At 36.2% G+C, this 27401-nt stretch overlaps 2 protein-coding genes across 3 annotated transcripts; one reads left to right on the forward strand and one right to left on the reverse strand.

Moving 5' to 3' along the window:
* Nucleotides 1–3979: 3979 nt before the first annotated feature.
* On the reverse strand, nt 3980–10921 carry LOC145271313 (uncharacterized). 2 transcript variants are annotated; one of them, XM_080126859.1, is made up of 4 exons: nt 10767–10914; nt 9162–9289; nt 7560–7611; nt 3980–4700 (listed from the first exon to the last, which is right to left on the reverse strand). In XM_080126859.1, exons 2-4 carry the CDS (start codon nt 9263–9265, stop codon nt 4308–4310), a joined length of 549 nt encoding a protein of 182 aa, XP_079982985.1. In that variant the 5' UTR covers nt 9266–9289; nt 10767–10914; the 3' UTR covers nt 3980–4307. The 2 variants fall into 2 exon arrangements, with proteins under 2 accessions (XP_079982985.1, XP_079982984.1); XM_080126858.1 differs by having other exon boundaries at nt 3981–4700; nt 10763–10921.
* Nucleotides 10922–10968: 47 nt separating this feature from the next.
* Nucleotides 10969–19428, forward strand: LOC145271314 (uncharacterized). The gene is made up of 5 exons (XM_080126860.1): nt 10969–11169; nt 13079–13177; nt 14044–14101; nt 15409–15514; nt 18742–19428. The coding sequence occupies exons 2-5, from the start codon at nt 13128–13130 to the stop codon at nt 19038–19040; spliced, it is 513 nt and encodes a 170-aa protein (XP_079982986.1). The 5' UTR covers nt 10969–11169; nt 13079–13127; the 3' UTR covers nt 19041–19428.
* Nucleotides 19429–27401: the final 7973 nt, after the last annotated feature.

Raw genomic sequence — 27401 nt, forward strand, 5'->3', positions numbered from 1 at the left:
AATACACGTTGAGATGACTTGGTCTATAGGATTCTTATCTACCTATACCAACGTCCCCTCTTGTTTGGACTTAGAAATTTTCAATTGAATACACGTTGAGATGACTTGGTCTATAGGATTCTAATCTACCTATACCAACGTCCCCTCTTGTTTGGACTTAGAAATTTTCAATTGAATACACGTTCAGATGACTTGGTCTACAGGATTCTTATCTACCTATACCAACGTCCCCTCTTGTTTGGACTTAGAAATTTTCAATTGAATACACGTTGAGATGACTTGGTCTACAGGATTCTTATCTACCTATACCAACGTCCCCTCTTGTTTGGACTTAGAAATTTTCAATTGAATACACGTTGACTTGCCTTGGTCTATAGGATTCTCATCTACCTATATCTACATCCCCTCTTGTTTGGACTTAGAAATTTTCAATTGAATACACGTTGATATGACTTGGTCTATAGGATTCTTCCCTACCTATACCAACGTCCCCTCTTGTTTGGACTTAGAAATTTTCAATTGAATACACGTTGAGATGACTTGGTCTATAGGATTCTAAGATACCTATACCAACGTCCCCTCTTGTTTGGACTTAGAAATTTTCAATTGAATACACGTTGAGATGACTTGGTCTATAGGATTCTTCCCTACCTATACCAACGTCCCCTCTTGTTTGGACTTAAAAATTTTCAATTGAATACACGTTGAGATGACTTGGTCTATAGGATTCTTCCCTACCTATACCAACGTCCCCTCTTGTTTGGACTTAGAAATTTTCAATTGAATACACGTTGAGATGACTTGGTCTATAGGATTCTTCCCTACCTATACCAACGTCCCCTCTTGTTTGGACTTAAAAATTTTCAATTGAATACACGTTGAGATGACTTGGTCTATAGGATTCTAATCTACCTATACCAACGTCCCCTCTTGTTTGGACTTAGAAATTTTCAATTGAATACACGTTGAGATGACTTGGTATATAGGATTCTAATCTACCTATACCAACGTCCCCTCTTGTTTGGACTTAGAAATTTTCAATTGAATACACGTTCAGATGACTTGGTCTACAGGATTCTTATCTACCTATACCAACGTCCCCTCTTGTTTGGACTTAGAAATTTTCAATTGAATACACGTTGAGATGAGTTGGTCTACAGGATTCTTATCTACCTATACCAACGTCCCCTCTTGTTTGGACTTAGAAATTTTCAATTGAATACACGTTGACTTGCCTTGGTCTATAGGATTCTCATCTACCTATATCTACATCCCCTCTTGTTTGGACTTAGAAATTTTCAATTGAATACACGTTGATATGACTTGGTCTATAGGATTCTTCCCTACCTATACCAACGTCCCCTCTTGTTTGGACTTAGAAATTTTCAATTGAATACACGTTGAGATGACTTGGTCTATAGGATTCTAAGATACCTATACCAACGTCCCCTCTTGTTTGGACTTAGAAATTTTCAATTGAATACACGTTGAGATGACTTGGTCTATAGGATTCTTCCCTACCTATACCAACGTCCCCTCTTGTTTGGACTTAAAAATTTTCAATTGAATACACGTTGAGATGACTTGGTCTATAGGATTCTTCCCTACCTATACCAACGTCCCCTCTTGTTTGGACTTAGAAATTTTCAATTGAATACACGTTGAGATGACTTGGTCTATAGGATTCTTCCCTACCTATACCAACGTCCCCTCTTGTTTGGACTTAAAAATTTTCAATTGAATACACGTTGAGATGACTTGGTCTATAGGATTCTAATCTACCTATACCAACGTCCCCTCTTGTTTGGACTTAGAAATTTTCAATTGAATACACGTTGAGATGAGTTGGTCTATAGGATTCTCATTTACCTATACCAACGTCCCCTCTTGTTTGGACTTAGAAATTTTCAATTGAATACACGTTGAGATGAGTTGGTCTATAGGATTCTCATTTACCTATACCAACGTCCCCTCTTGTTTGGACTTAGAAATTTTCAATTGAATACACGTTGAGATGACTTGGTCTATAGGATTCTTATCTACCTATACCAACGTCCCCTCTTGTTTGGACTTAGAAATTTTCAATTGAATACACGTTGAGATGACTTGGTCTATAGGATTCTTATCTACCTATACCAACGTCCCCTCTTGTTTGGACTTAGAAATTTTCAATTGAATACACGTTGAGATGACTTGGTCTATAGGATTCTTATCTACCTATACCTACGTCCCCTCTTGTTTGGACTTAGAAATATTTAATTGAATACACGTTCAGATGAGTTGGTCTATAGGATTCTCATTTACCTATACCAACGTCCCCTCTTGTTTGGACTTAGAAATTTTCAATTGAATACACGTTGAGATGAGTTGGTCTATAGGATTCTCATTTACCTATACCAACGTCCCCTCTTGTTTGGACTTAGAAATTTTCAATTGAATACACGTTGAGATGACTTGGTCTACAGGATTCTTATCTACCTATACCAACGTCCCCTCTTGTTTGGACTTAGAAATTTTCAATTGAATACACGTTGAGATGACTTGGTCTATAGGATTCTCATCTACCTATACCTACGTCCCCTCTTGTTTGGACTTAGAAATTTTCAATTGAATACACGTTCAGATGACTTGGTCTATAGGATTCTTATCTACCTATACCAACGTCCCCTCTTGTTTGGACTTAGACATTTTCAATTGAATACACGTTGAGATGACTTGGTCTACAGGATTCTCATCTACCTATACCTACGTCCCCTCTTGTTTGGACTTAGAAATTTTCAATTGAATACACGTTGAGATGACTTGGTCTATAGGATTCTTATCTACCTATACCAACGTCCCCTCTTGTTTGGACTTAGAAATTTTCAATTGAATACACGTTGAGATGACTTGGTCTATAGGATTCTCATCTACCTATACCTACGTCCCCTCTTGTTTGGACTTAGAAATTTTCAATTGAATACACGTTGAGATGACTTGGTCTACAGGATTCTTATCTACCTATACCAACGTCCCCTCTTGTTTGGACTTAGAAATTTTCAATTGAATACACGTTGAGATGACTTGGTCTATAGGATTCTTATCTACGTATACCAACGTCCCCTCTTGTTTGGACTTAGAAATTTTCAATTGAATACACGTTGAGATGACTTGGTCTACAGGATTCTTATCTACCTATACCAACGTCCCCTCTTGTTTGGACTTAGAAATTTTCAATTGAATACACGTTGACATGACTTGGTCTGTAGGATACTTATCTACCTATACCAACGTCCCCTCTTGTTTGGACTTAGAAATTTTCAATTGAATACACGTTGAGATGACTTGGTCTATAGGATTCTTATCTACATATACCAACGTCCCCTCTTGTTTGGACTTAGAAATTTTCAATTGAATACACGTTGAGATGACTTGGTCTACAGGATTCTTATCTACCTATACCAACGTCCCCTCTTGTTTGGACTTAGAAATTTTCAATTGAATACACGTTGAGATGACTTGGTCTATAGGATTCTTATTTACCTATACCAACGTCCCCTCTTGTTTGGACTTAGAAAGTTTCAATTGAATACACGTTGAGATGACTTGGTCTACAGGATTCTTATCTACGTATACCAACGTCCCCTCTTGTTTGGACTTAGAAATTTTCAATTGAATACATGCTGAGGTGCCTTGGTCTATAGGATTCTCATCTACCTATATCCACATCCCCTCTTGTTTGGACTTAGAAATTTTCAATTGAATACACGCTGAGATGACTTGGTCTATAGGATTCTTATCTACGTATACCAACGTCCCCTCTTGTTTGGACTTAGAAATTTTCAATTGAATACAATCTGAGATGCCTTGGTCTATAGGATTCTCATCTACCTATATCTACGTCCCTTCTTGTTTGGGCTTAGTGTGTATGAATTTTCATCGCATCTGTCGAAAGTGTTTAGCAGACATCCAAACATACACACATTTTCATTTTTATATATATAGATTTATTTAGTTTCTTGTTAGTTATTATATATTGTTAGTATATTTGTCCCTGTGTTAAATGTGATCCAGTTAAAAGGGGCTGTAACGTTTGATAAATATGGCTTCTAGCAATTTTAGTTGTTACGTGCAATTGTTAAAGTATCGAATTTTATTTCTGTTAAGATATTTCTTGAGTTACTCTACATTACTGGGCAACACCAGGATAGGGGTCAGCTAGTTTAATAATAATCCTTTAATGTTATGACAAATTGTGCAAGGTTAGGCATAGAATTTCTTGAGTTAATCTACATTCCTTGGCAACGCCAGGATACGAGTCAGCTAGTTTAATAATAATCCTCATACGTCATGAAACCGTGTCTTTTATGCTGATGGGTGAGACCATAAGATTTGTCTCTTTGTAAGGGACCTGAAACGGATAATATCGGTTGACGATATGTCGACGTCATATAATTTGATCGAGAATAAAAACTCGGAGGTTGATCATGCACACGATAGTTCGCCCTGTGTCGCATCAGTTCTGTCATGGATTTACCAGCTGTTTGGAAGTTTTTATTCCCAGGCCAGTCCTTGCCAGCCCTTGTCCACACTGGTACAGCTGAAGTCCCGGGCTGGAACTGCCAACGGAACCAGCCGACTTGATGAGAATCAGCCGGCTTTGGGAGCTTGTCTCTTTGAGGTACGCCATGACCAACGTCGTAAAGTTTGTTAACCCAGTTCTGAAACAGAAAATGAAAATGAAGGAAGCTTTAATGAGTGACTAGCTGGCAGCCCGGCATTGCCCGGTCATGTAATATGATATTTTAATTTATGCGGATGTATTATTATAGAATTAATCATCTATTGATTATTATAGACTAGCCTAGGTGCAATAATGAATTCATGAATGCCTCAAGGAAGAGAGGATAGATGGCAGAAACACTAGAGGAAGACTTTCAATCTGTGGTGGAATCGGGACAAAAATGGATGCTCACATTCAATGCTGCCAAGACTAAACTTGTTTCCTTCAATAACTACAAGAACCCTTCTCTACCACACATAGCAATGGCCAAAGACTCTTTATCTGTAAGTACATCTTTTAAACTACAAGCCCTTGCACCTCTTTGACGTAAATACCCCTGACAAATCTGACAGCTCGCTACATAATATCCCTGCAACTTATGTCCCCAATAGTAGGACCCTACATCAAAGTGGCACTGTTCCTTGTTTGGGGTAAAATAAAAAAAATAAATAAATCACCGAATAAATGCCGTAGTATCTTGTTTCCTTCAATAATTACAAGAAACGTTTTCTACCACCAATAGCAATGGCCAATGATTCTTTATCTGAAAGTACATCTTTTAAACTCCTCGGCCTAACGTTTACAGGAAATATGAGTTGGAAAAATTACATTGAGAGCATTGGCAGGACTGCTGCGAAGAAGGTAGGTTCTCTCTACCCTGCTAGAAAGCTACCAACGCCCAAAAGTATCCTGTACGTCTATAAGGCCACCATTCGCCCATGTATGGAGTATTGTTGTCATATTTGGGCTGGTGCATCTGCTACTAGTCTCTCGCTCCTAGACAAGGTTCAAAAGAGTCGCCAATCTGATAGGTCCTGAACTGTCATCTAAGCTTCAGCCTCTGTCCCATCGACGAAATGTTGCATCCCTCTGCCTGTTCTACAAGAATTTTAATGGTGAATGCTGTGACGAACTGCAAGCACTGGTACCCCCTCTACGTAAATACCCCCGACAAACAGCTAAATCCCACCCCTTCACAGTAGAGATCCCTAGATGTAAAAGAGCCTTCTACTCCAGTAGTTTCTTCCCCAGAACCGCTAGACTTTGGAATCCCCTTCCGGGTTCCTGCTTCCCTAACTGTACTGACATGCAGAAGTTCAAGTGTAACATGTTGCTGCCCAACTCCCTACATAGTACTCCTGTAGCTTATGTCTCTGATAGTAGCCCCCTACATCAAAGTGGCAACGTGCCTTGTTTGGGGTGAAAGTGTAATAAAAAAAACAAAAAAAAACAATTATGTTTTCTTTTAAGTACGTGGAATGCAAGATGGGGAAAAAGCAAATTCACACAATTTACTTATTTCAATGCAAGGCAGGCCAAAAAGCTGCTGAAACAGCTCACAATATTAAGGAAGTGTTTGACTGAGGAACCACTATTGAACACACAGCACAATGGTGGTTTAAGAAATGTCATTACAGTGACGGGAGTCTTAAAGATGATGAGTGTAGTGGTCGGCCATCGGATGCTGACAACGATCAATTAAAAGCCTTAGTCAAAGCCAATCCACACACAACTGTTCGAGAAATTGCTTCTGAATTAGACGTAACGCATACAACGATTTCCAAGCACTTGAGACAGATTGGAAAAACACAAAAACTTGATAAATGGGTACCTCACAGCCAAAAGAGACGCAGTTAGGAAGTGTCAGCTTCTCTGCTTTTACACAACAAGAACAACTCGTTTCTCGACGGGGTTGTGACTTGTGATGAAAAGTGACTTCTTTATGACATCCGGAGCTGCTCACCTCAGTGGTTAGATGCCAATGAAGCTCCACGACACTTCTTGAAGCCAGAGTTGCACCAAAAGAAGATCTTGCTGACTGTTTGGTGGTCTGCCACGACCGGTCTCATCCATTACAGTTCTTTGAATGCAGGTGAAATCATTATGGCGGTGAAGTACTCTCAACAAATGGATGAAATGCATCAGAAACTTCAACAACAACACCCAGCATTAGTCAACTGAAAAGGCCCAATTCTCCTCCATGACAATGCCCGAGCACACGTTGCTAAACTGACCCTGCAGAAGTTTAATGAATTCAACTGCAAAACTCTACCTCATCCACCATACTCTCTAGATCTCTCCCCTACCGACTACCACTTTTTCAAGCATCTCGACAACTTTCTGCATGAGAAATGCTTCAAAAACCTAAGCGATATCAAAAACGCCTTCAGCGACTTCATCGCCACCAGAACGCAAGATTTTTACGTTACTGGCATAAATACACTTGTTTTGCGTTGGCAAAAGTCTGTTCATTCTGATCGTGCTTATTTCGATCAATAAAATTTTATATTTGAACCGATATGTTCATCTGCATTTAAAAGTTAAAAACTGCAGGAACTTTCTTGTCAACCTGATAAAACTCCAAGGATCGACCCCTGAGGCACACCCGCATTAATACCATGTTGTTTAGATGTACGGCCATCGAAGACAACTGACTTTTTTCTCTTGATCTGATTATGTCGAGTCCAGAAGCCCTATAGGATTTAATTATCATGAAAATTTTCTGCTGGCCTGTTTCCTGATTGAATAAAACATGGTGGCCTTCAAGTCCAATGTAAACAAATTCTTGTTGAGCCGTCCCCATAAATAATCAACTTCTACCCAATTTACTCCATTAACCATTACTAAACTACCACCTTACATTCATTAACTCTTATCCTCGAGTGGCCTTCGGGGCTTGATATGTGATGACTCTCAAAAAAAAAAAAAGAAAAAAAAAATACTAATAACAATATTGTCACTGGTAAAGGTAATGTCGATTACGGCTTATTTCATGCAAAACAGTAAATCATCTCACCTGATGGGAATTTTTCCTGGGCCGAACTGTAAACCTTCCGATCGGGTGGGTCCTAAAAATAAGATGCAACACGATAAAGCAGTCTATATATATATTTTATTATTTTTCAAAAAGTTGATTTCACAAGCGAGAAAACTATTTGATATTGTTGTACCGATTCTAAATACAAGGGTCATTCTTAAAGTAAAGCCTCCTATTTTTTTATTGAAGTTAAAGAACTACCAAGACGGGAGGAGTATCATCATAATAAGCAACGTTTTCGTATTATTTGGATTCATCTTATCTACTGTTCTCATCTTGAATGTGATTTTCACAACGTTTCGGTTGATGTAACCTTCGACCTTCTTAAATAAAAACACATGGGAGGCTTTACTTTTGGAATTACCCTAGTATGACAAAGCACGCTCCAGACACTCATGCACAGCCATCGTTCATGCTGACGAAAACGCATTGAGAATGGTGTTGACTATGTAGAAAAATTAATTTTGGAACCGAAAAAGTTTGCTTTGACGTTTCTGAATTTTTGAGATGAGGATTGGTTATATGTATTATTTGGATTCATCGGATCCACTGTTCTCATCTTGAGTGTGACTTTCACAACATTTCGGTCGATATAACCTTTGGCCTTCTTCAGATGTATCTTTTTGAACTCAGGAATGCTTCTGTTTCGGGAATTTGGACGGAATTTCGAGCGGAACCCTTTATTTACTTTATGCATGGACCCGTGGCATAGTGATTAGAGTACTTGGGAAAAATCAATTGTAAAAGTGACCTTCTCCGGAAGGTTGAAGGTTCAATCCTCGGTGTGGGTGACCGAAAAATACAATTGCGAATTACTTAGGACCTCTATCCAGTCATGGCTGACGGAACAAGAACACGCTACCCCCGTGAAGTAAATAAAGGGTTTTGTTTGAAATTCCGTCCAACTTTCCGAGTTTGACAGAAACATTCCCAAGTTTGACAAGATACACCTGAAGAAGGTCGAAGGTTACATCGACCGAAACGTTGTGAAAATGACACTCAAGATGAGAACAGTAGTCCGATGAATCCAAATAATATGAATAACCAATCCTCATCTAAAAAAATTCAGAAACGTCAAAGCAAACTTTTGTGTTCCGAAATTAATTTTTCTACATGATCAACACCATTCTCAATGCACTTTTGCCAGCAATGAACGATGGCTCTGCATGAGTGTCTGGAGTATGATTTGTCATATGAGGGTTATTAAAAGAGTAAAGCCTCCTATTATCTTTAACACAAAAAGTTGACACACATCCATGACAGAAGTTGCTTTCTTAGAGTCTCACACTGTCAATATCTGCAACAGAGAAGTGAAACTTTCAGGTCATAAATGCATAAGTTCAGTCATCATAACAATGCAATTTTTAAAACCGCTTCTGATCTATTAGAGTGGAATAAAAATAGGAGGCATGTTATGTGAACAAATATCTTGCCACCCAACTCCCCATTAAGGGTGCCCCTTCTACGTGACTTTGCCAGTGTAGTCAATTCTTCGTCCTTAGGATAATCTTTGTTCGTTTAATTTCTATTATTCAGCAATTTTTACTTTTCCATTAAAAAAATAATAACTGCATTATTTACCTTAGCATATCTTCCATGTTTGGATAATGAGGTACCCTGGGTGGCATATTTATCCAGTACGGGTAACGGCTCTGTGAACTCAAATGGAACAGGGTATCAGACATGTTTTCTCAAATAGAGTTGCTTTTCTGCAAATAAAAAATAAAAACACATCTGTAATATCAAATGAAAGTGCTCACACACACACACACACACACACACACACACACACACACACACACACATATATATATATATATATATATATATATATATATAAAATAAAATGACAATTAAATTACATGTAACATGTTTATTCAGCTCGAAAACCATACAGTGTTAACCGATGTATTGGAACATTCAAGATGGCGTCTGATTCTCTCTTTAACACGGTAAGTTTGGGGAAAAGTGTTATAAATAAAAAACCAGATAAAATACTGTTAAAAACTCGCTCAATATATGTTACCGTGACATAGGTTGACATATATTCGGTGGGTTTTTAATAGTATTTTGTATAGCTTTTTATTTATAACACCTTTTCCCAAACTTACGGTGTTAAAGAGGGTGTGAGACGCCATCTTGAATTTTCCAATACATCGGTAAACACTGTATGTTTTTCGAGCTGAATAAATGTTACATTGAATAAAAACACGAAAAATACATCCAGTTTTCTAGAAAAGTAACTTATCTTGCTTTTGATAACATTTATTTGTTATATATTTGTTTTTTGACAACTTTTTCGAATCTATGTGTACAGTAATACAAACCCAACAATTAATATTTATAAAGTAATCTCAACCAGATGTAAAAGCTCGATAAAACCAAATAGGAGATAGAGCTTATAAAAAGACCAAGTAATTATTAAGTTATTGATTTTGCACTACGAAACATACTGTCAAGAATTGTATAAGTCAACTGATTTAAAGGAATAAATTATAAGATGGTCAACATCATGAATTTTGGAATATAAGTTTTTGTCATTTATTCTATATATTGCTCTGTAATCACATTGAGCTTCGTATATAAGGATTGATATATAATAAGAAATATATTTCTACAGAAATATGTATAAAATCTTCGGAATGTGAGAGATTATATAATTATTTCCACAGAGAGACAATGTCGCAGCTCACAAGAACCAAGAAAGCCAACAAACCGGAAGTGCAAGACTCGTGTTTCGCCCTCATTTGGGCTAATCAGTTAGATACAGACGACCTCGGGATTTGAAACCTGTGCCTTTTGCATGCTAGGCGAATACCCTTACAATTGAGCAAACACCAAAAAAAAAAAACGGTCGTGCGCAAAAAAAACTACTTGATAAAATTAAGGGAATTTTTTTTTTACTTCGGAGATCTTCAGTCCAAAACGGATACGTACAATATAACGTTTTATTTTCGATATTTTCATTTTTTAATGTCTTGATTAAACTGTACAAGTACAATATTTTGTTTTGTTGAAAATACATCTAGCTCATTTATTTTTCGTAATTTTTCGAATTTATACTAATTTCGACTGGGCATGTAAATATGTAAGAATGGTTTCACCTGAAATGCGTTGGTTTAAAACGTCACTAATCTATATACAAGTACCGATAAAAAAAAGAGAGAAAAGGGTGTTCTTACCTACGTTTTATGAAATAAATATTTTATAACGAAAATTCTTTTTTGTTTTGTTTTTTTCTTGACACGCACAAAAAAAAAAAAATCCAGAAAAGAGAAATCGTTGAAAGAAAGCGAAAAGTCACGTGATGTTTACGCGGTTGTCAAGGTAACAGTGACGTCACAAACAAATCGTTTTTTTTTTTTTTGGTTGTTGTTTGTTTGTTTGTTTGTTTTTTATATACTTTTAAAGATTTGCTGGGTTTTTTTTTTGTAATCATTATTTATTTTAATTCCCACGCCGGTAACCTTTTCATTCACCTTGATAAAATAATTATAAATAAATAACATTAATATTAATAAGAATAAAACGTTTTTAAAAAAGACGAAACGAGGTAACACCGACAAAAACAAACTTGTTTTCTGAAAAGGTAAGTTATATATATATATATATATATATATATTAAAGTTTGTTTTTGAAATATGGTTACTTTCAATGTATACCGTTTTCGTTTAACGGGTCTAGATTGTTATTTTAAAACCAGTCCCCGTTAATTTTGAGTTAAGCTTAATGTATCTATTTAATAGGTGCAAAATTTTGGTAAAAATTCAAAGACTCACGTTTCCTTTTTTATAACCTTTGTTTATTTCAACAAAATTTTACACTAATATATATATATATTTAATTTCGATATATAATACACACTCACATAATTTCAGAATAGCACAAGATGTGTTAAAATTAAAATATTGAAAAAAGTATTTGTTTGGGTTTTTTTTCTACAAAGGCGTCACCACTTATCACGGCCTACAGGCCACTCAGGGATAAATGTTAATGGGTATACGTTAGTCAATGTGATTATAGCGTAGTAAACATAAGTAATGGAAATTTTGTAAATTGGATTACTTAGGGGGGGGCGGTTAATCAAGAACTTGTTTACATTGGACTTGACCGAAAACAATCAGATTATAATCAGCTGGAAAGAGAGTTCCACAGGCGTGCACTTCCAAGAAAGAAACTTTTTTCATAGAATCTACGTCCAGGTTTAGGCGCAGATAAATGTGGGGAATTATTGATAGTGGTTTTGGCTAGACGAGTGTTTTTCGTGAAAGTTTGAGGATGGGGGACCATAGATTGAAGCTCAGACGAGTACTTGCCATAAAAATAACGATAAAGCAGAGACAGGCTCGCAACGTCTCTTCTGTGGGAAAGAGGTTGCAAGGAAGAGAAAACAGCATGCCTCACCAAGCTACGAAGTCTATTTTGAACTCTGTCAAGGCAGGATAAGCTGCTTCTAGCAACTCCTTCCCAATTGTGGCAACGGTGCTCCATCATTGGCTATACCTGGCTTTTATATAGGTAGAGAATTGCATCAGGAGTGAGATATCTACTGGAGCGGTAGAAGGATCCAACCATTTTTCCAGCAGCTTTCGCAATGGATTTGATGCATAAGTTCCATTTCAGATCAAGAGTAAAGGTCAAGCCCAGAAGCTTGTCAAAACATGGAGCCTCTCCAAATTCATTTCAATTGATGCCAGATGAGGTTCACAGCGGTGATGATGTAAAGATAGGAGCTTGGTTTTAGATGCACTTATTATAAGAAAATATATTTCTACAGATGTGTGTGTGAGTACTTCATTCAATCACATAAATTAATATACGAAAGTATAATATCTCATTTTTTGGCCACTTTTTCGTACCTCTGTGGATTGTAATATAAGTCCAGCTTTTAGTTTTGGAATTTGATTATAATATTTCAAGTTTATTTTGCTTGTGCCATGAATTTTATAATTTACACGAAAGCTCTGTTTTACATAATCTTTCACGAAAAGCACCCGTCTAGCTGAAACCACTGTCATTAATTTTCCCCACTCTTTATCTGTGCCTAAATCAAAACGTACATTCCATGAACAAAGCTTCTTTCTTAGAAGTGCACGCCTGTGGAACTCTGTTCCGGTTGCGTGTTTCCCACCTGACTACAACTTGGATGTCTTCAAGTCCAACATAAACAAATTCCTGATGAACCGCCTTCTCAAGTCAGGCACTTTATCAAATCTCCATTACTAACGATTACTATTATAATATCCCATTGATTACTGTATACGCAATAACCCTTATCCCCGAGTGGCTTCTAGGCCTTGATAAGTGGTGACCTCCATGTAAAAAAACAAAAAAACACATTGAAAATCATTGATTTTATTTCATCGATAGTATTTACATATATATCCTGGGAGTTTAATAAAAACTAATACATTAAAAATGAAACTTTGTACTAATTGACATCCTGAGGATATTTTGAAATAGGTTATCCTTCTTTAACTTGAAGCTTTTTTCCCTAGTTGTGAAAACAGCGCAGTTTTTGGCTTGAGAACTTTGGAAAACATCGTTATGTCTACAAGAAAAGATTTCGCTATACCAGCACGGATGCCAACAGAATGGTAAGTTTAAATTCATGGTACTTATGCACTTTTGGGTAATCGTGTAGCTTGGCCTTCCTTTGTTTACGAAGCCATTTGACGGAAGTGACGTCACACATTTTTATCTACATATATTAAACTTGGATTTAATCTGAAAAACAAAAAACATTTTCAAAAATTAGCGCGGTGACAAAAGTGCATAAGCTCCAAATTTATTTTTTTTAATCGTTGTTTCTAAAATCGTTTTATTTGTTTATTTTTTTTATTTATTTATTTATTTTTTTGTTTGGTTGTTTGTCACTATCCAGCTCCCCTACTCCCCGGGGAGTTGGTCCCCATTTCCCCTTCACTCTTCACATTAAAAATCGGCCTTGTGTCTAATTTGCTCGGTGGGGGAGCAAATAAATACGTTTACCTACATCAACCTAGCCCGGAAGTCTACCGCCTTGAGACAATGATCAACTAACCCACAAATCCTGCGTCGTTCCACTCGAGTCATAACCCCCCCCTAATCGATTAGACCTGTAAAGACACTAATTCATTTGTTTAGTAATTTTAATGACATCGCATTACATCTTGTTTCTTTTCGATGTTGCGGTGATTGTGGTAAAATAATAATGACTTGAGAGTAGTCTGCCCTTTTCTAGAAAATTGTCTCCCTTTGTTTGATATATCGAGTCGCCATCTTGATTATGTACCGTGTGTTCTTCTAGTCGAATAAAGCCTAAATCTCCTAATGGTATTCTCTATTCTTGTCATTCGCTACACGATGATAATCTGATTAAAATATTGGTAAATTTTTAGATTACTATTACTATTTGTCACTATTTGTGGTCATACGTTTTCTTTTTATATTATTGATATAATGGATTATTTTTTTACAACAGGCAACCAAATCTCAATAACTGGAATCCAGATTTTTGCAGCTATCCTGATGTCGGCAATGTAAATAACCGTTTTTATTCATATTTACTTACTAACCATATTAGTCTTCCATCTCCTTTCTCAAGCATAAAATCTGTTCTTGACACTCAGTCTAACAGCAATTTAGACATTGTTAGAATAAAGGTTAACCCAACAGAAATGAAGTCATTGTTTAGGTAAGTGTTAACCTAATAGAGATTAAGCTATTGTTAAGGTAAGGGTCAATCAACAGAGATTAAGCTTTTGTTAGGGTTAAGGTTAACTCAATAGAGATTAAACCCTTGTTTAGGTTTAGAGTGTCGGAAATTTATCTTGTTTCCAGATAAATTTGGCGCGAAAGTAACTAGCCTGAAAAAAAAAAAAGAGCATGAAATAAAAGGGGGGGGTAAAGAATAAAATATAAAGGTCTTGTTTGAAAACGAAGAAGAGATTTTATTTACAAAAATAAGTTGCAAATTTTTCCCTTTGCAGGCATTAAATTCAAAGAACGCCAAAGTAACATATAATGAAAAAAAATAACACTGGTTCGTGTGTGTGTGTGTGTGTGTGTGTGTGTGGTCACCAATAGGCTCCTATATGGTTGACTATTTAAAAAAAAACTGATTGCATATAATGATAGACGATGTATCGAGACACAGAAATGGGTATGTTTGATCTGGCAGAACGGTGGTTCATTAAAATTGTGGGGTCTGCATTCGCGCCTGGTCCACAAAGTATGGAAATAAAAAAATTTTAAAAAACCGTTTACAAGTGTTTTTGATATAGATGTATATAAGAATACTTTGATCAGTATGCTTCAACTTAAATAGGGATGATATAATAAAATTGTGGGGTATGCGTTTGCGCCTGTACTCCATAGAAATATGGCACAAACTTTAACAAAGACTTTTCATATCTATCTGCGTAAGTATACTTTGATAATTATGTTTCAGTTTAAAGAAATATGGTATAATAAAATCATGGGGTGTTCGTTCGCGCCTGATCCCCATAGAGTGTAAATATATCACAAAGTTTAACAAGGTTTTTTTAAAAGGGGTGAGGGTCCACAATAACACCTTAACTTTAATCTTAATTCATGTGAGCTTTTATTTATTTTTTTGAGTTGAATCATATTGTGTCGAATAAATTCACCTCATAAATTCACGTTCTTATAAATGAAAGCAAAAAAAAAAAAAATGGAAGTCCATAACAATTAAACGACAGTCACTCAGATGTAAGCGTGACACAGAAAACAAATAACAAAAACGCTATTCTATTAATATATAGATAATTATATCGATTTTGGAGAAGATTATTTGAATAATAAACAATTTTAATAAATGTTTCAGCATGGTTGGAGGAAATGGTCAGCAGTTCAGCCGGATTGGCTAGCTAAAGACAGTTCGTCTTGTCACCCAGATTGGTATAATCGTCACCTCAACTACATACGTAGGGGTCAGTATAATTGTTTTTATTTCTAGAAACCTTTTTAGTTTTTTGCTGAGGTTGTAAGGGAGATAACCCATATCGATTTTATGCTTGTATGTTGTAATAATTAATGGCCAACTTTTTTTCATTTGTTTTTTTTTTATTGTGAAAAGAAATTTTTACAACAGTTTGGCGAGTTTTTTTTTGTCTGTTTTATTGTTTGTTTATTTATTATTTATTTATTTATTTATTGTTTATTTATTCATTTTTTATTTATGTTCTACACAAGTCTTGGAGGTGACTGGTTCTCAGTAGACAGAACAGTTTCCGATGGTTAGTTGTTCTACACAAGTCTTGGAGGTGACTGGTTCTCAGTAGATAGAACAGTTTCCGATGGTTAGTTGTTCTACACAAGTCTTGGAGGTGACTGGTTCTCAGTAGACAGAACAGTTTCTGATGGTTAGTTGTTCTACACAAGTCTTGGAGGTGACTGGTTCTCAGTACATAGAACAGTTTCCGATTGTTAGTTGTTCTACACAAGTCTTGGAGGTGACTGGTTCTCAGTACATAGAACAGTTTCCGATGGTTAGTTGTTCTACGCAAGTCTTGGAGGTGACTGGTTCTCAGTAGATAGAACAGTTTCCGATGGTTAGTTGTTCTACACAAGTCTTGGAGGTGACTGGGTCTCAGTACATAGAACAGTTTCCGATGGTTAGTTGTTCTACACAAGTCTTGGAGGTGACTGGTTCTCAGTAGATAGAACAGTTTCCGATGGTTAGTTGTTCTACACAAGTCTTGCAGGTGACTGGTTCTCAGTAGATAGAACAGTTTTCGATGGTTAGTTGTTCTACACAAATCTTGGAGGTGACTGGTTCTCAGTAGATAGAACAGTTTTCGATAGTTAGTTGTTCTACACAAGTCTTGGAGGTGACTGGTTCTCAGTACATAGAACAGTTTCCGATGGTTAGTTGTTCTACACAAGTCTTGGAGGTGACTGGTTCTTAGTAGATAGAACAGTTTTCGATGGTTAGTTGTTCTACACAAGTCTTGGAGGTGACTGGTTCTTAGTAGACAGTTCTTGAGTTGGAATCCACAAAGCAAAAAGATTCTTCCCGTGTTGACACGAAGAAAACATATGCGAAGTTGCTACAGAAAAGGTTTAATTTTATGGAGCAATTCTGGTTGGTTGATAGTACCTATTTACAATGCCTCTCCATGGGACAGAGTTAGCCATCAGGGTCGTTTTTTAATGTGGAGAAAAGGTACAAAAATTAAAAATTGTCTCAGTCGTAAAGGACTGCTTCTCCACCGAAAGGCATCTGAACAGATACTACACTTTGATAGAACGTGAATTAATTTTATTTGTCAGTTCCTAGCAACATCGGTTATAAACAGAATCTCCCGATTGTCAATGTCAGGGACCATACCCCATTAATAGCTCAAAAATATTATAATTATTTATTTATTCATTTTTTGTTTGTTTATTTTTTATTTATTTATTTATCTATTTATTTAATTTTTATTTATTTATTTTTTATTTATTTTCATTTATTTACTTTTTTTATTTATTTTTATTTTTTATTTATTTTTATTTTTTTGCATTTATTTATTAATTATTTATTTATTCATCTATCTATTTTTTATTTATTTATTTTTATGTAATCATTTCTGGAAGTCAGACTGGCTGTCAAATCAATTGACAGGATACAAGTTTTGATGGCTATTAAGTATAGTTAAGAATTATTGTAGCTTTTTTTTTTAATATATATAATGACTAGCCTGGTGGCCCGGCTTTGCCCAGGTGTGTGGAGGTGTGTGTAAGGGGGTTGATTGAGCAAAAAAAAAAAAATTGCAGCAAGTACCCGCTTAAAAGCGTAAAAAAAAAAAAATTAGGAGCAGTAGGCAGGCTTGACCCCATAACGCACGAATAAAAGGAGGTAAAAAAAAGCAAACGGTTTTATCGATACGCCCACTGCGACTGTGATGTCACCGGCGTTCAAAAATTACATCTTTTATGCAATGTCGTTCATATGAGATTTGAACGTGCAAGTGTTAACAAAAAAAGTGACCCCTCCTTGTATTAAAAACGGCCCACTTGATGGTGAAGAATGAATGTTTTTGGCCAATTTTTTCGATATTTGTTGTCCGTGACATAGATCATTGAAACGATACCAATTTTGTCATGTTCAAATATATCTCTCGGAAGTTTTTGGAAGACATACAAACACACACACACACACGGCCTTTTATATATTAGACTAGTGGGGGTAAAATAAAGAATAAACAAATTTAATAACCCTGTTCAAATATTTTTAAAAATTATAGCAAAATTGAGTCAGTTTTTTTTTATATTTAAACTATTTCAAGAAAGAACCTTTTTTTGCGCATGCGTGTTTGGCTAAATTATCATGGAGGAACGATTTTTTGCTACCCCTCCCTGGAGAGGCCCAGTTTAGGGTGAAAGAATTAATGTTGTTAGCCGATTTTTCAATATTTGTTGTCCGAAGGGTCGAGCTTGAAAATGATACCAATCTGGTGAAAATTCGTCGCCTCTGTTGAAAGTTTTTTTGCAAGACATACAAACACACACACACATTTTGCCTTTTATATAGATGGAGTAGCAGGGGTGCCCAGCGTTGCCCGAGTGTTTGTCAGTATAAAAGAAAAAAGTTTTGGTAGGGAGGTAGGCTCGAATGGTTTTAAAACATTTTTTTAGGGCCTCCGTTGATCAATACTCTTCATACGAATAAAAAATAAGTTTTTATATTCAAACTATTTCAAGAAAGAACCTTTTTTGCGCATGCGTGTTTGGCTAAATTATTTATTAGGGGTCAGTATAATTGTTTTATCTCTAGATGCTTTTTTTAGTTTTTGCTGATGGAGATAATCCATATCGATTTCATGCTTGTATGTTGTAATGATTGATGGCAAACTTTTTTCCATGTAAATTTTTTTGAATTGTGAAAAGAGTTGTGTTTGAAAGATCACTCTACATAAAGTGTGCTACGTCTATTCAACGCCAGGTATCCCTGCTGGTAACAAACCAGACATAATCACAAAAGATAAAAATACCCTCTACCCCCTAACATTTACATTCGTTCCGTGACGAGTACGTACATCATAACTATTTTTTTGTATCCTTTTTATTTTAATTCAGTCAAAATAAAAAAACAAATCGTCAGGAACGAGTAAAAATAGTTGCTGACAAAATGACATGATTCTAATAAAACTGTTTGCAACCTTTGTTTCTTCAGCTGACTATGAAGCCGTCCGCTATGAAAGAACCCGTAAACCAAGCAACTATAAACACGACCATTTTGTGGCGACCAGTAGAGAAGCAAGACTGCCGAAGGAAGCTGCCGAATCTGTACCGCCAAACGGATCATTCTATGGTAAAGCCATCTCGAGGTTCCGCAACAATGACATCCAGGCACCAAAGTGGGGACAATTCCATCCTGACCACTATGAAAATCCATACAGGTTTCAGACGTTACCCCCAATACAACCGGGTGAAACCCTTCACGATGCTTTTCCGATTTTGAAATGGGAGTAGGCATCAAGATTTATTTTTTTTGTGTGTTTTTTTTTAATTTTTTGCCCAAATGCATTTTAACTAACTGGAGGGTTTTATTTTTTTGCAAAAATGCATATTAGTTTATCGGAAGATTGGGGGGGGGGCACAAATACATTTGAGCTAATTGGAAGGGTTTTTTTTTTGTTTTTGTTTTATTTTTTTGCCATAAATGCACTTTAACTAACCGGACGTTTTTTGGTTTTGCATTTTCGGAAGAGTTATACTAGGAAAAAAACATGAGAGAATCTAAAATTCAATAATTTTTAGACTTAAAACTTGATTTTATTTTTATTGAAGTAAATTAGTTAAAAAAAAAAATACATAATTTAACTTTTTCAAATAAAGTTATTGAAAAAACAAAGTTGGATACATTTTTAGTGTTTTTATTTACTGTAACATGTTTATTCAGCTCGAAAAACATACAGTGTTTACCGATGTATTGGAAAATTCAAAATGGCGCCCGACTCTCTGTTGAACACGGTAAGTTTGGGAAAATGAGTTAAAAATTTAAAAAATTTTCAAATAAAGTTATTGAAGAAACAAAGTTTTACTTTTGTATTGTTATATTTCTCTCTGATGGACGAGTCATCAAATGTGTTCTAAGTCTTTATTGAAGTTTTAAAAACCCAATTTGTCATTTCTTGACTTTTACACTCGTTGGCGATATTAAAAACACGCACGCAGAAAAATAATTAGTAAAATTCACTTTTCGTCTTCCTTTGTTTACAAGGCCATTTGGCGGAAGTGACGTCTGACATTTTAAGCTAGGGATGACCAAAACTGTATAGAATGAACCTTTTTTCTTCTTTTTTTTTTTTAGAAGTTTTATTCAGTCTTTATTTGAACTTAATGGACTTTTTTTTTTTTTTTTAATATTTATGAACTGTTTTTTCCCCATTAATATGTTTATGAACGTTTACCTAACTTTTATTATAAAAGTTAGGTAAACGTCGATATCGAAATGTTGAAATTAACAAGTTTGCCAGGCTTAACTGGAAGACTGCCATCAATTTCGAAAACTTAAGACACGTTAGAAAAAATCTTGTCGCAAAAATCTCATTTCGAAAAATAAATTTTGTATTTTTTTTATTGCAAATTGCTTTATCATTTTATTGTTGAATAAAATTTCAAAGTGATGAATGGAAAAAAAAATATCTCGAAACGAAAAACTTTTTTTTTTTAAATAAGACTAACTTTGATTTTAAAATTTCGATGTTTGGAAAATAATCCATAAAATATATTTCATTATAAAAGTTCTATTTTCGTTTGATAAAAAGAATAAAACAGTTCATTCATAAAAAAAAGTCCATTAAGTTCAAATAAAGATTTTTTAAAAAAATAGAAAAAAAAGGTTAATTCTATACAGTTTTGGTCATCCGTAGCTAAAAATTTTGCCAAATAATTTGTTTGTTTTTGTAAATATAAGCTTTCTGTTTTCAATGACAGATTGACAAGTCTAATGCCGTGTGTGACAGGGTTGGAGAAGAATGTGTTGCTAGCACCCTCTCGTGTCACTGTCTCGACTCTGTATCTCATCTGCTTTCATATCTCTTTTTATTTGGCCCAGATATAAATATTCCACCCGTATTGTCGGTCAAATTCGCTGATCAGAAATTTTGCGGCCTAGAATTTTACTTGACTTTGATGTCATCTCCCGGGCCTCGCATCCAAGCTTGTGACCGACTTTTGTTTGTCGTCACGCTCCTGGCCTTTGTTTGTTCTCCCTGGATCGCCACCTTGTCGTGGTGGAGAACCTTGTGTGTTCCGATGAACCTGAGAGCGATGCCGTCCGGAGCCTAGGCTCCTGGTAGGGTCACCCATGGCGGTAAGGTTGAAGTGATCCAAAAGACCTCAACGGCTGATGTGGCGGATGATGACAATAATGACACAACGGCACTGAAGGCGGAAGAAGGCTGCAACAGAAGAGTCTCCAGTCGTCGTGGTTCTCCATGTCATTGGAATCAGACACGTTAGAAAAAATCTTGTTACAAAAGTCTCATTTCGACAAATAAATTTTGTATTTTTTTTAATTGTGTGTGTGTGTGTGTGTGTGTGTGTTTCGCTCCCCAGCTTTCTATATCATCTCCGTTTGACAAAGTTTTAATATTCAATACATTAAATCAACAGCTATAATTTATATGAATTGTCCTTGTATTTAGCTTGACTTTCTCAATTCAAATTGAGATTCGCCATTTTGATCCCAGGCAAAGAACAATTTTATTAGCGTAATGGTGCGAAGATCGGGGTGGCGACAATAAGTCGAGTGTCGGCATTCTTGTCACTTTGAAGACGAACTAAGTTTTGGAAAAAGTTCAGTCTGAAATGGATTTCTGTTTACAACGCACGGCCCAGGTTGGCCGATAAGTCTTCAAGTCTCTTCTTAAAGGGGCTTCTCCTTTAAGAATTTACAACTAGGTAATCTACAGTCGACACTTTCACTGAGTTATGCAAAACAGACGGACTGTTCCGCTGTATCACAGTGTGGCTAGACTAAAACTCATCAGAGAGTAATCTAATTTACAACTAGCTTATCGACAGTAGACACTTTCACTGGGTTTACGTGTGTGTGTGTGTGTGTGTGTGTTTGTTTGTTTCTTTGTGTGTGTGTGTGTGTGTGTGTGTGTGTGTGTGTGTGTGTGTGTTACGTTAACATTCGAAATGTTGATTCTAAAACCGTTCAGGTATGCTGAAAACGAATATCGCAAGGAAAATGAGCAGAGACAAATAGTTTTGGAGCTAGTTTTGTTAATGCATATATTTTGAAATGTAAATCACTGGCGACCATGTTTTAACAGGCGGCATATGAAAGGGGAAAACCGTCAGTTTGTTTAGGTATGCTGAAAACGAATATCGCAAGGAAAATTAGCAGAGACAAATAGTTTGGGAGCTAGTTTTATTAATGCGTGTATTTTGAAATGTAAATAACTGGCGACCATGTTTGAGCAGGCGGCATATGAAAGGGGCAAATCCTCAGTTTGTTCAGGTATGCTGAAAACGAATATCGCAAGGAAAATTAGCAGAGACAAATAGTTTTGGAGCTAGTTTTATTAATGCGTGTATTGTGAAATGTAAATCACTGGCGACCATGTTTGAACAGGCGGCATATGAAAGGGGCAAAACCTCAGTTTGTTCAGGTATGCTGAAAACGAATATCGCAAGGAAAATTAGCAGAGACAAATAGTTTTGGAGCTAGTTTTATTAATGCGTGTATTGTGAAATGTAAATCACTGGCGACCATGTTGAACAGGCGACATATCAAAGGGGCGAACCCTCAGTTTGTTCAGGTATGCTGAAAACGAATATCACAAGGAAAATTAGCACAGACAGACTACGAGTTTTGGAACTAGTTTTATTAATGCGTGTATTTTGAAATGTAAATCCCTGGCGACCATGTTTGAACAGGCGGCATATGAAATAGGCCAACCCCCAGTTTGTTCAGGTATGCCGAAAACGAATATCGCAAGGAAAACTGGCAGAGACAGACAGACAGACTACTACTTTTGGAGCTAGTTTTATTAATGCGTGTATTTTGAAATGTAAATCACTGGCGACCATGTTTAAACAGGCGGCATATGGAAAGGGCCAACCCTCAGTTTGTTCAGGTATGCTGAAAACGAATATCGCAAGGAAAATTAGCACAGACTGACTATAGATTCACCATCATAGTATTGAAATATTTTTTTATTTTATAAAGGAATCACTACTTATCAAGCCCCAGAGGCCACTCGAGGATAAGGGTTAAAGTGTGTACAGTAAATTGGACAATATCATAGTAATCGTTAGAAGTGTCAATTTGGTAAATTGGATTACTTAAGAGGAACGGCTCATCAAGAACTTATTTACATTGGACTTGAAGACGACGAAATAAACATATAAAGTTGAAAGAACTAGCGAAAAATACCATTTTAACGATGCCTTTCAAATCGTAAACTGATTGTTTACATTTTTTTACATTTTTCGAAGACAATAAAAAGTGTAAAAAAAAAAGCAAACCTTTAGAATCCTAAAAAGATCTCCCGGGAGCATTTTTGCAACATGAAAAATATACAAACCAAAATAAAGAGAGGAGGCCACCCTACTCAAAAATATGGTTTATTACATCGCCTAAAAAAAAAAAAGAAGGATCGGGGGCTCCAATAATACGATAATTTGGTGGGGAAGTAAATTGTTTTCTTTTTTCTAACTTGGTTTTAAAAAGTTTTTATTGCTAACATTTATTTTCATAAACTCTAACCACACCTCACAACCCTAATCCGGCCGGTCGGGAAAGAAGTTTTTATTTTTTAAAATTTTGTTGAAACCGACAACACACATACGCACGCATGTACACACATACACACACGCACGCACGCACGCACGCACACATACTCATCGCTTGTCACCAAGCTAAAGAAGAGAGAAGGTGGGCGAAGGAGAGGAAGGGTCGTGTTCTCTGCACTGCACGTGCCGGGGTCAAACGGAAGTTAAATGAAATCGATTAGAAATGGCTCGACAAAGTTGTGTCTGAACTTTTTATTCTATGAAACTTAAGATTAATAAAACGAAATAATCGTGACCCGTGGAAATTCCACGGCGAATATTTCGCATTCAATAGAACAAAACGAAAAAGTAGTGAACAAATAAATATATAAGAAAATGAATGTTACCAAAGGCAAGATAAGTTACTCTTCTACGTACCTAGATCACATTTTTGTTGTTTTAACTTATTTTAAAACGTTCATTTAACACAAACAAAAGTAGCGCACAGTTTTAAGTTAGAACAATAAAGAAAGTGTCTGACATTTTACAGTCATCTTGTGAGACTCGATAATCGCTCCAAACTCGAAAATTAAGCAAAATACTGGTAGCAACACATCCAATAAATGTCAGCAAACGTTCGAACATGTTTTCTTTTTCACATTAGCGAAACTCTTATCAGAGCAAAAGCGAAAATGAGAAGCAAACACAAATGAAGAAGTCAGTTTTTATCGTTGAGCACAACAACAACAAAAAAAAGAGTATCTAATCTAATAGGCCCCGTGCTATCGGTCAATCTCCAAAGTCTGTCCCATCGCCTCAGTGTTGTATCCCTGTTTACAAGTACTTTAATGAGATGTGCTCTGATGAACCTATAGCATTTATACCAGTGCCTGGAAAACTTGTCCCGGGAAAACTCGTCTCCGGAATAACCGTACCCGGAAAACTCGTACTGTTCAGTTTGTTCAGGTATGCTGAAAACGAATATCGCAAGGAAAATTAGCAGAGACAAATAGTTTCGGAGCTAGTTTTATTAATGCGTGTATTTTGAAATGTAAATCACTGGCGACCATGTTTGAACAGGCGGCATATGAAAGTGGCCAACCCTAAATTTGTTCAGGTATGCTGAAAACGAATATCGCAAGTAAAATTAGCACAGACAGACTACCAGTTTTGGAGCTAGTTTTAGTTAATGCGTGTATTTTGAAATGTAAATCACTGGCGACCATGTTTAAACAGGCGGCATATGGAAGGGGCCAACCCTCAGTTTGTTCAGGTATGCTGAAAACGAATATCGAAAAGAAAATTAGCACAGACATACGAATAGTTTTCGAGATAGTAATGCGTGTATTTTGAAATGTAAATCACTGGCGACCATGTTTAAACAGGCGGCATATGAAAGGGGCCAACCCTCAGTTTGTTCAGGTATGCTGAAAACGAATATCGCAAGGAAAGTTAGCACAGACAAATAGTTTTCAAGACAGTTTTATTAATGCGTGCATTTTGAAATGAAAAGGAAAACTAGCACATCAAAGTATTGAAATATTTTTTGTTTTACAAAGGAATCACTACTTATCAAGGCCCAGAGACCACTCGAGGGTTTAAAGAGTGTGCAGTAGTCAATGGGACAATATCATAGTAATCGTTAGAAGTATAAATTTTGTAAATTGGATTACTTAAGAGGAACGGCTTATCAAGAACTTGTTTACATTGGACTTGAAGAGGACGAAATAAAAATATAAAATTTAAAGAACTCGCTAAAAATATTTTAACGATGCCTTTCAACTCGTAAACTGCTTGTTTACATTTGTGTACATTTTTCGAAGATAATAAAAAGTGTAAAAAAAAGTAAACGTTTAGAATCCTAAAAAGATCTCCCGGAAGCATTTTTGCAACATAAAAAATATACAAACCAAAATAAAGAGAGGATGTAAATGTAACCTACTCAAAAATATGGTTTATTACATCGCTTAAAAAAAAGAAGAATCGGGGCCTCCAATAATACGATAATTTGGTGGGGAAGCAAATTGTGTTCTTTTTTCTAACTTGGTTTTAAAAAGTTTTTATTGCTAACATTTATTTTCATAAACTCTAACCACACCTCACAACCCTAATCCGGCCGGTCGGGAAAAAGTTTTTATTTTTTTAAAATTTTGTTGAAACCGACGAAATGAATTTTAATTTAAACTTCGTTTGACGTTGGCACGACGCACGCACACACACACACACGCACGCACGCACGCACGCACACATAAGCATTCGCTTGTCACCAAGCTAAAGAAGAGAGAAAGTGGGGGAAGGAGAGAAAGGGTCGTGTTCTCTGCACTGCACGTGCCGGGGTCAAACGTAAGTTTTAAAAAATGGCTCGACAAAGTTGTGTCTGAACTTTTTATTCTATGAAACTTAAGATTAATAAAACGAAATAATCGTGACCCGTGGAAATTCCACGGCGAATATTTCGCATTCAATAAGAACAAAACGAAAAAGTAGTGAACAAATAAATATATGAGAAAATGTTGTTTTAACTTATTTTAAAACGTTTATTTAACACAAACAAAAGTAGCGCACAGTTTTAAGTTAGAACAATAAAGAAGTGTCTGATATTTTACAGTCATCTTGTGAGACTCGACAATCGCTCCAAACTCGAAAATTAAGCAAAATACTGGTAGCAACACATCCAATAAATGTCAGCAAACGTTCGAACATGTTTTCTTTTTCACATTAGCGAAACTCTTATTAGAGCAAAAGCGAAAATGAGAAGCAAACACAAATGAAGAAGTCGGTTTTTATCGTTGAGCACGAAAACAAAAACAAAAAGAGTATCTAATCTAATAGGCCCCGTGCTATAGGCCAATCTCCAAAGTCTGTCCCATCGCCTCAGTGTTGCATCCCTGTTTACAAGTACTTTAATGAGATGTGCTCTGATGAATCCATAGCACTTATACCAGTGCCCGGAAAACTTGTTCCGGGAAAACTCGTCTCGAAGTCGAGTGTCGGCGTTCTTGTCTCGAATTAAGTTTTTTTTAACACAGTTGAGTTGGAAATGGATTTCTGCACGTGCATCATGGCTGGACGATAAGAATAACAATACAAATAACAATAATTATTATCTTCAAGTCTCTTCTTAAAGGGGCATTCGGCTACGAAGTTACAACTAGCTAATCGACACGCGACACTGTCAATGAGTTATGCGAAACAGACGGACTCTTCCGCTGTATCAAAGTTATTAAGTGTGGTTAGACTGAAACTCATTAAAGCCAGTAATCTAAGTTTCAACTAGCTAATAGACATTCGGCACTTTCAATGAGTTATGCGATCACCGCCACTTGTCCAAAAACGGACTGTTCCGCTGTATCACAGTTATTAAGGGTTGTTAGAGTGTAACTCATCAGAGCCAGTAACCTAACTTACAACTAGCTAGTCAACATTTGACACTGTCATTGAGTTATGCGATACACTGCTAATTGTCCAGAGACGGACTGTTCTACTGTATCACAGTTGTAAAGGATGGTTAGACTAAAACTCATAAGAGCCAGTAATCTAATTTACAACTACCTTATCGACAGTAGACACTTTCACTGAGTTTACGTGTGTGTGTGCGTCTTTTTGTGTGTGTGTGGTTCGTTAACATTCGGACTGTCCATTTTAAAATCGTTCGGGTATGCTGAAAACGACTATCGCAAGGCACAGACAAATAGTTTTCGATATACTAATACGTATATTTCGAGATACTAATGCGTATATTTTGAAATGTAAATCACTGGCGACCATGTTTGAACAGGCGGCATATGAAAGGGGCAAACCCTCAGTTTGTTCAGGTATGCTGAAAACGAATATCGCAAGGAAAATTAGCACACACAGACAGAGTTTATTTTGGGAGCTAGTTTTATTAATGCGTGTATTTTGAAATGCAAATCCTTGGCGACCATGTTTGAACAGGTGATATATGAACGGGGGCAACCATCAGTTTTTCAGGTATGCTGAAAACGAATATCGCAAGGAAAATTAGCACAGACAGACAGACTACTAGTTTTGGAGCTAGTTTTATTAATGCGTGTATTTTTAAATGTAAATCACTGGCGACCATGTTTAAACAGGCGGCAT

The sequence above is a fragment of the Euprymna scolopes genome, chromosome 46 (genome assembly GCF_053919585.1).
Source record: "Euprymna scolopes isolate OS-2025 chromosome 46, ASM5391958v1, whole genome shotgun sequence".
Taxonomy (NCBI): Eukaryota; Metazoa; Mollusca; class Cephalopoda; order Sepiida; family Sepiolidae; genus Euprymna; species Euprymna scolopes.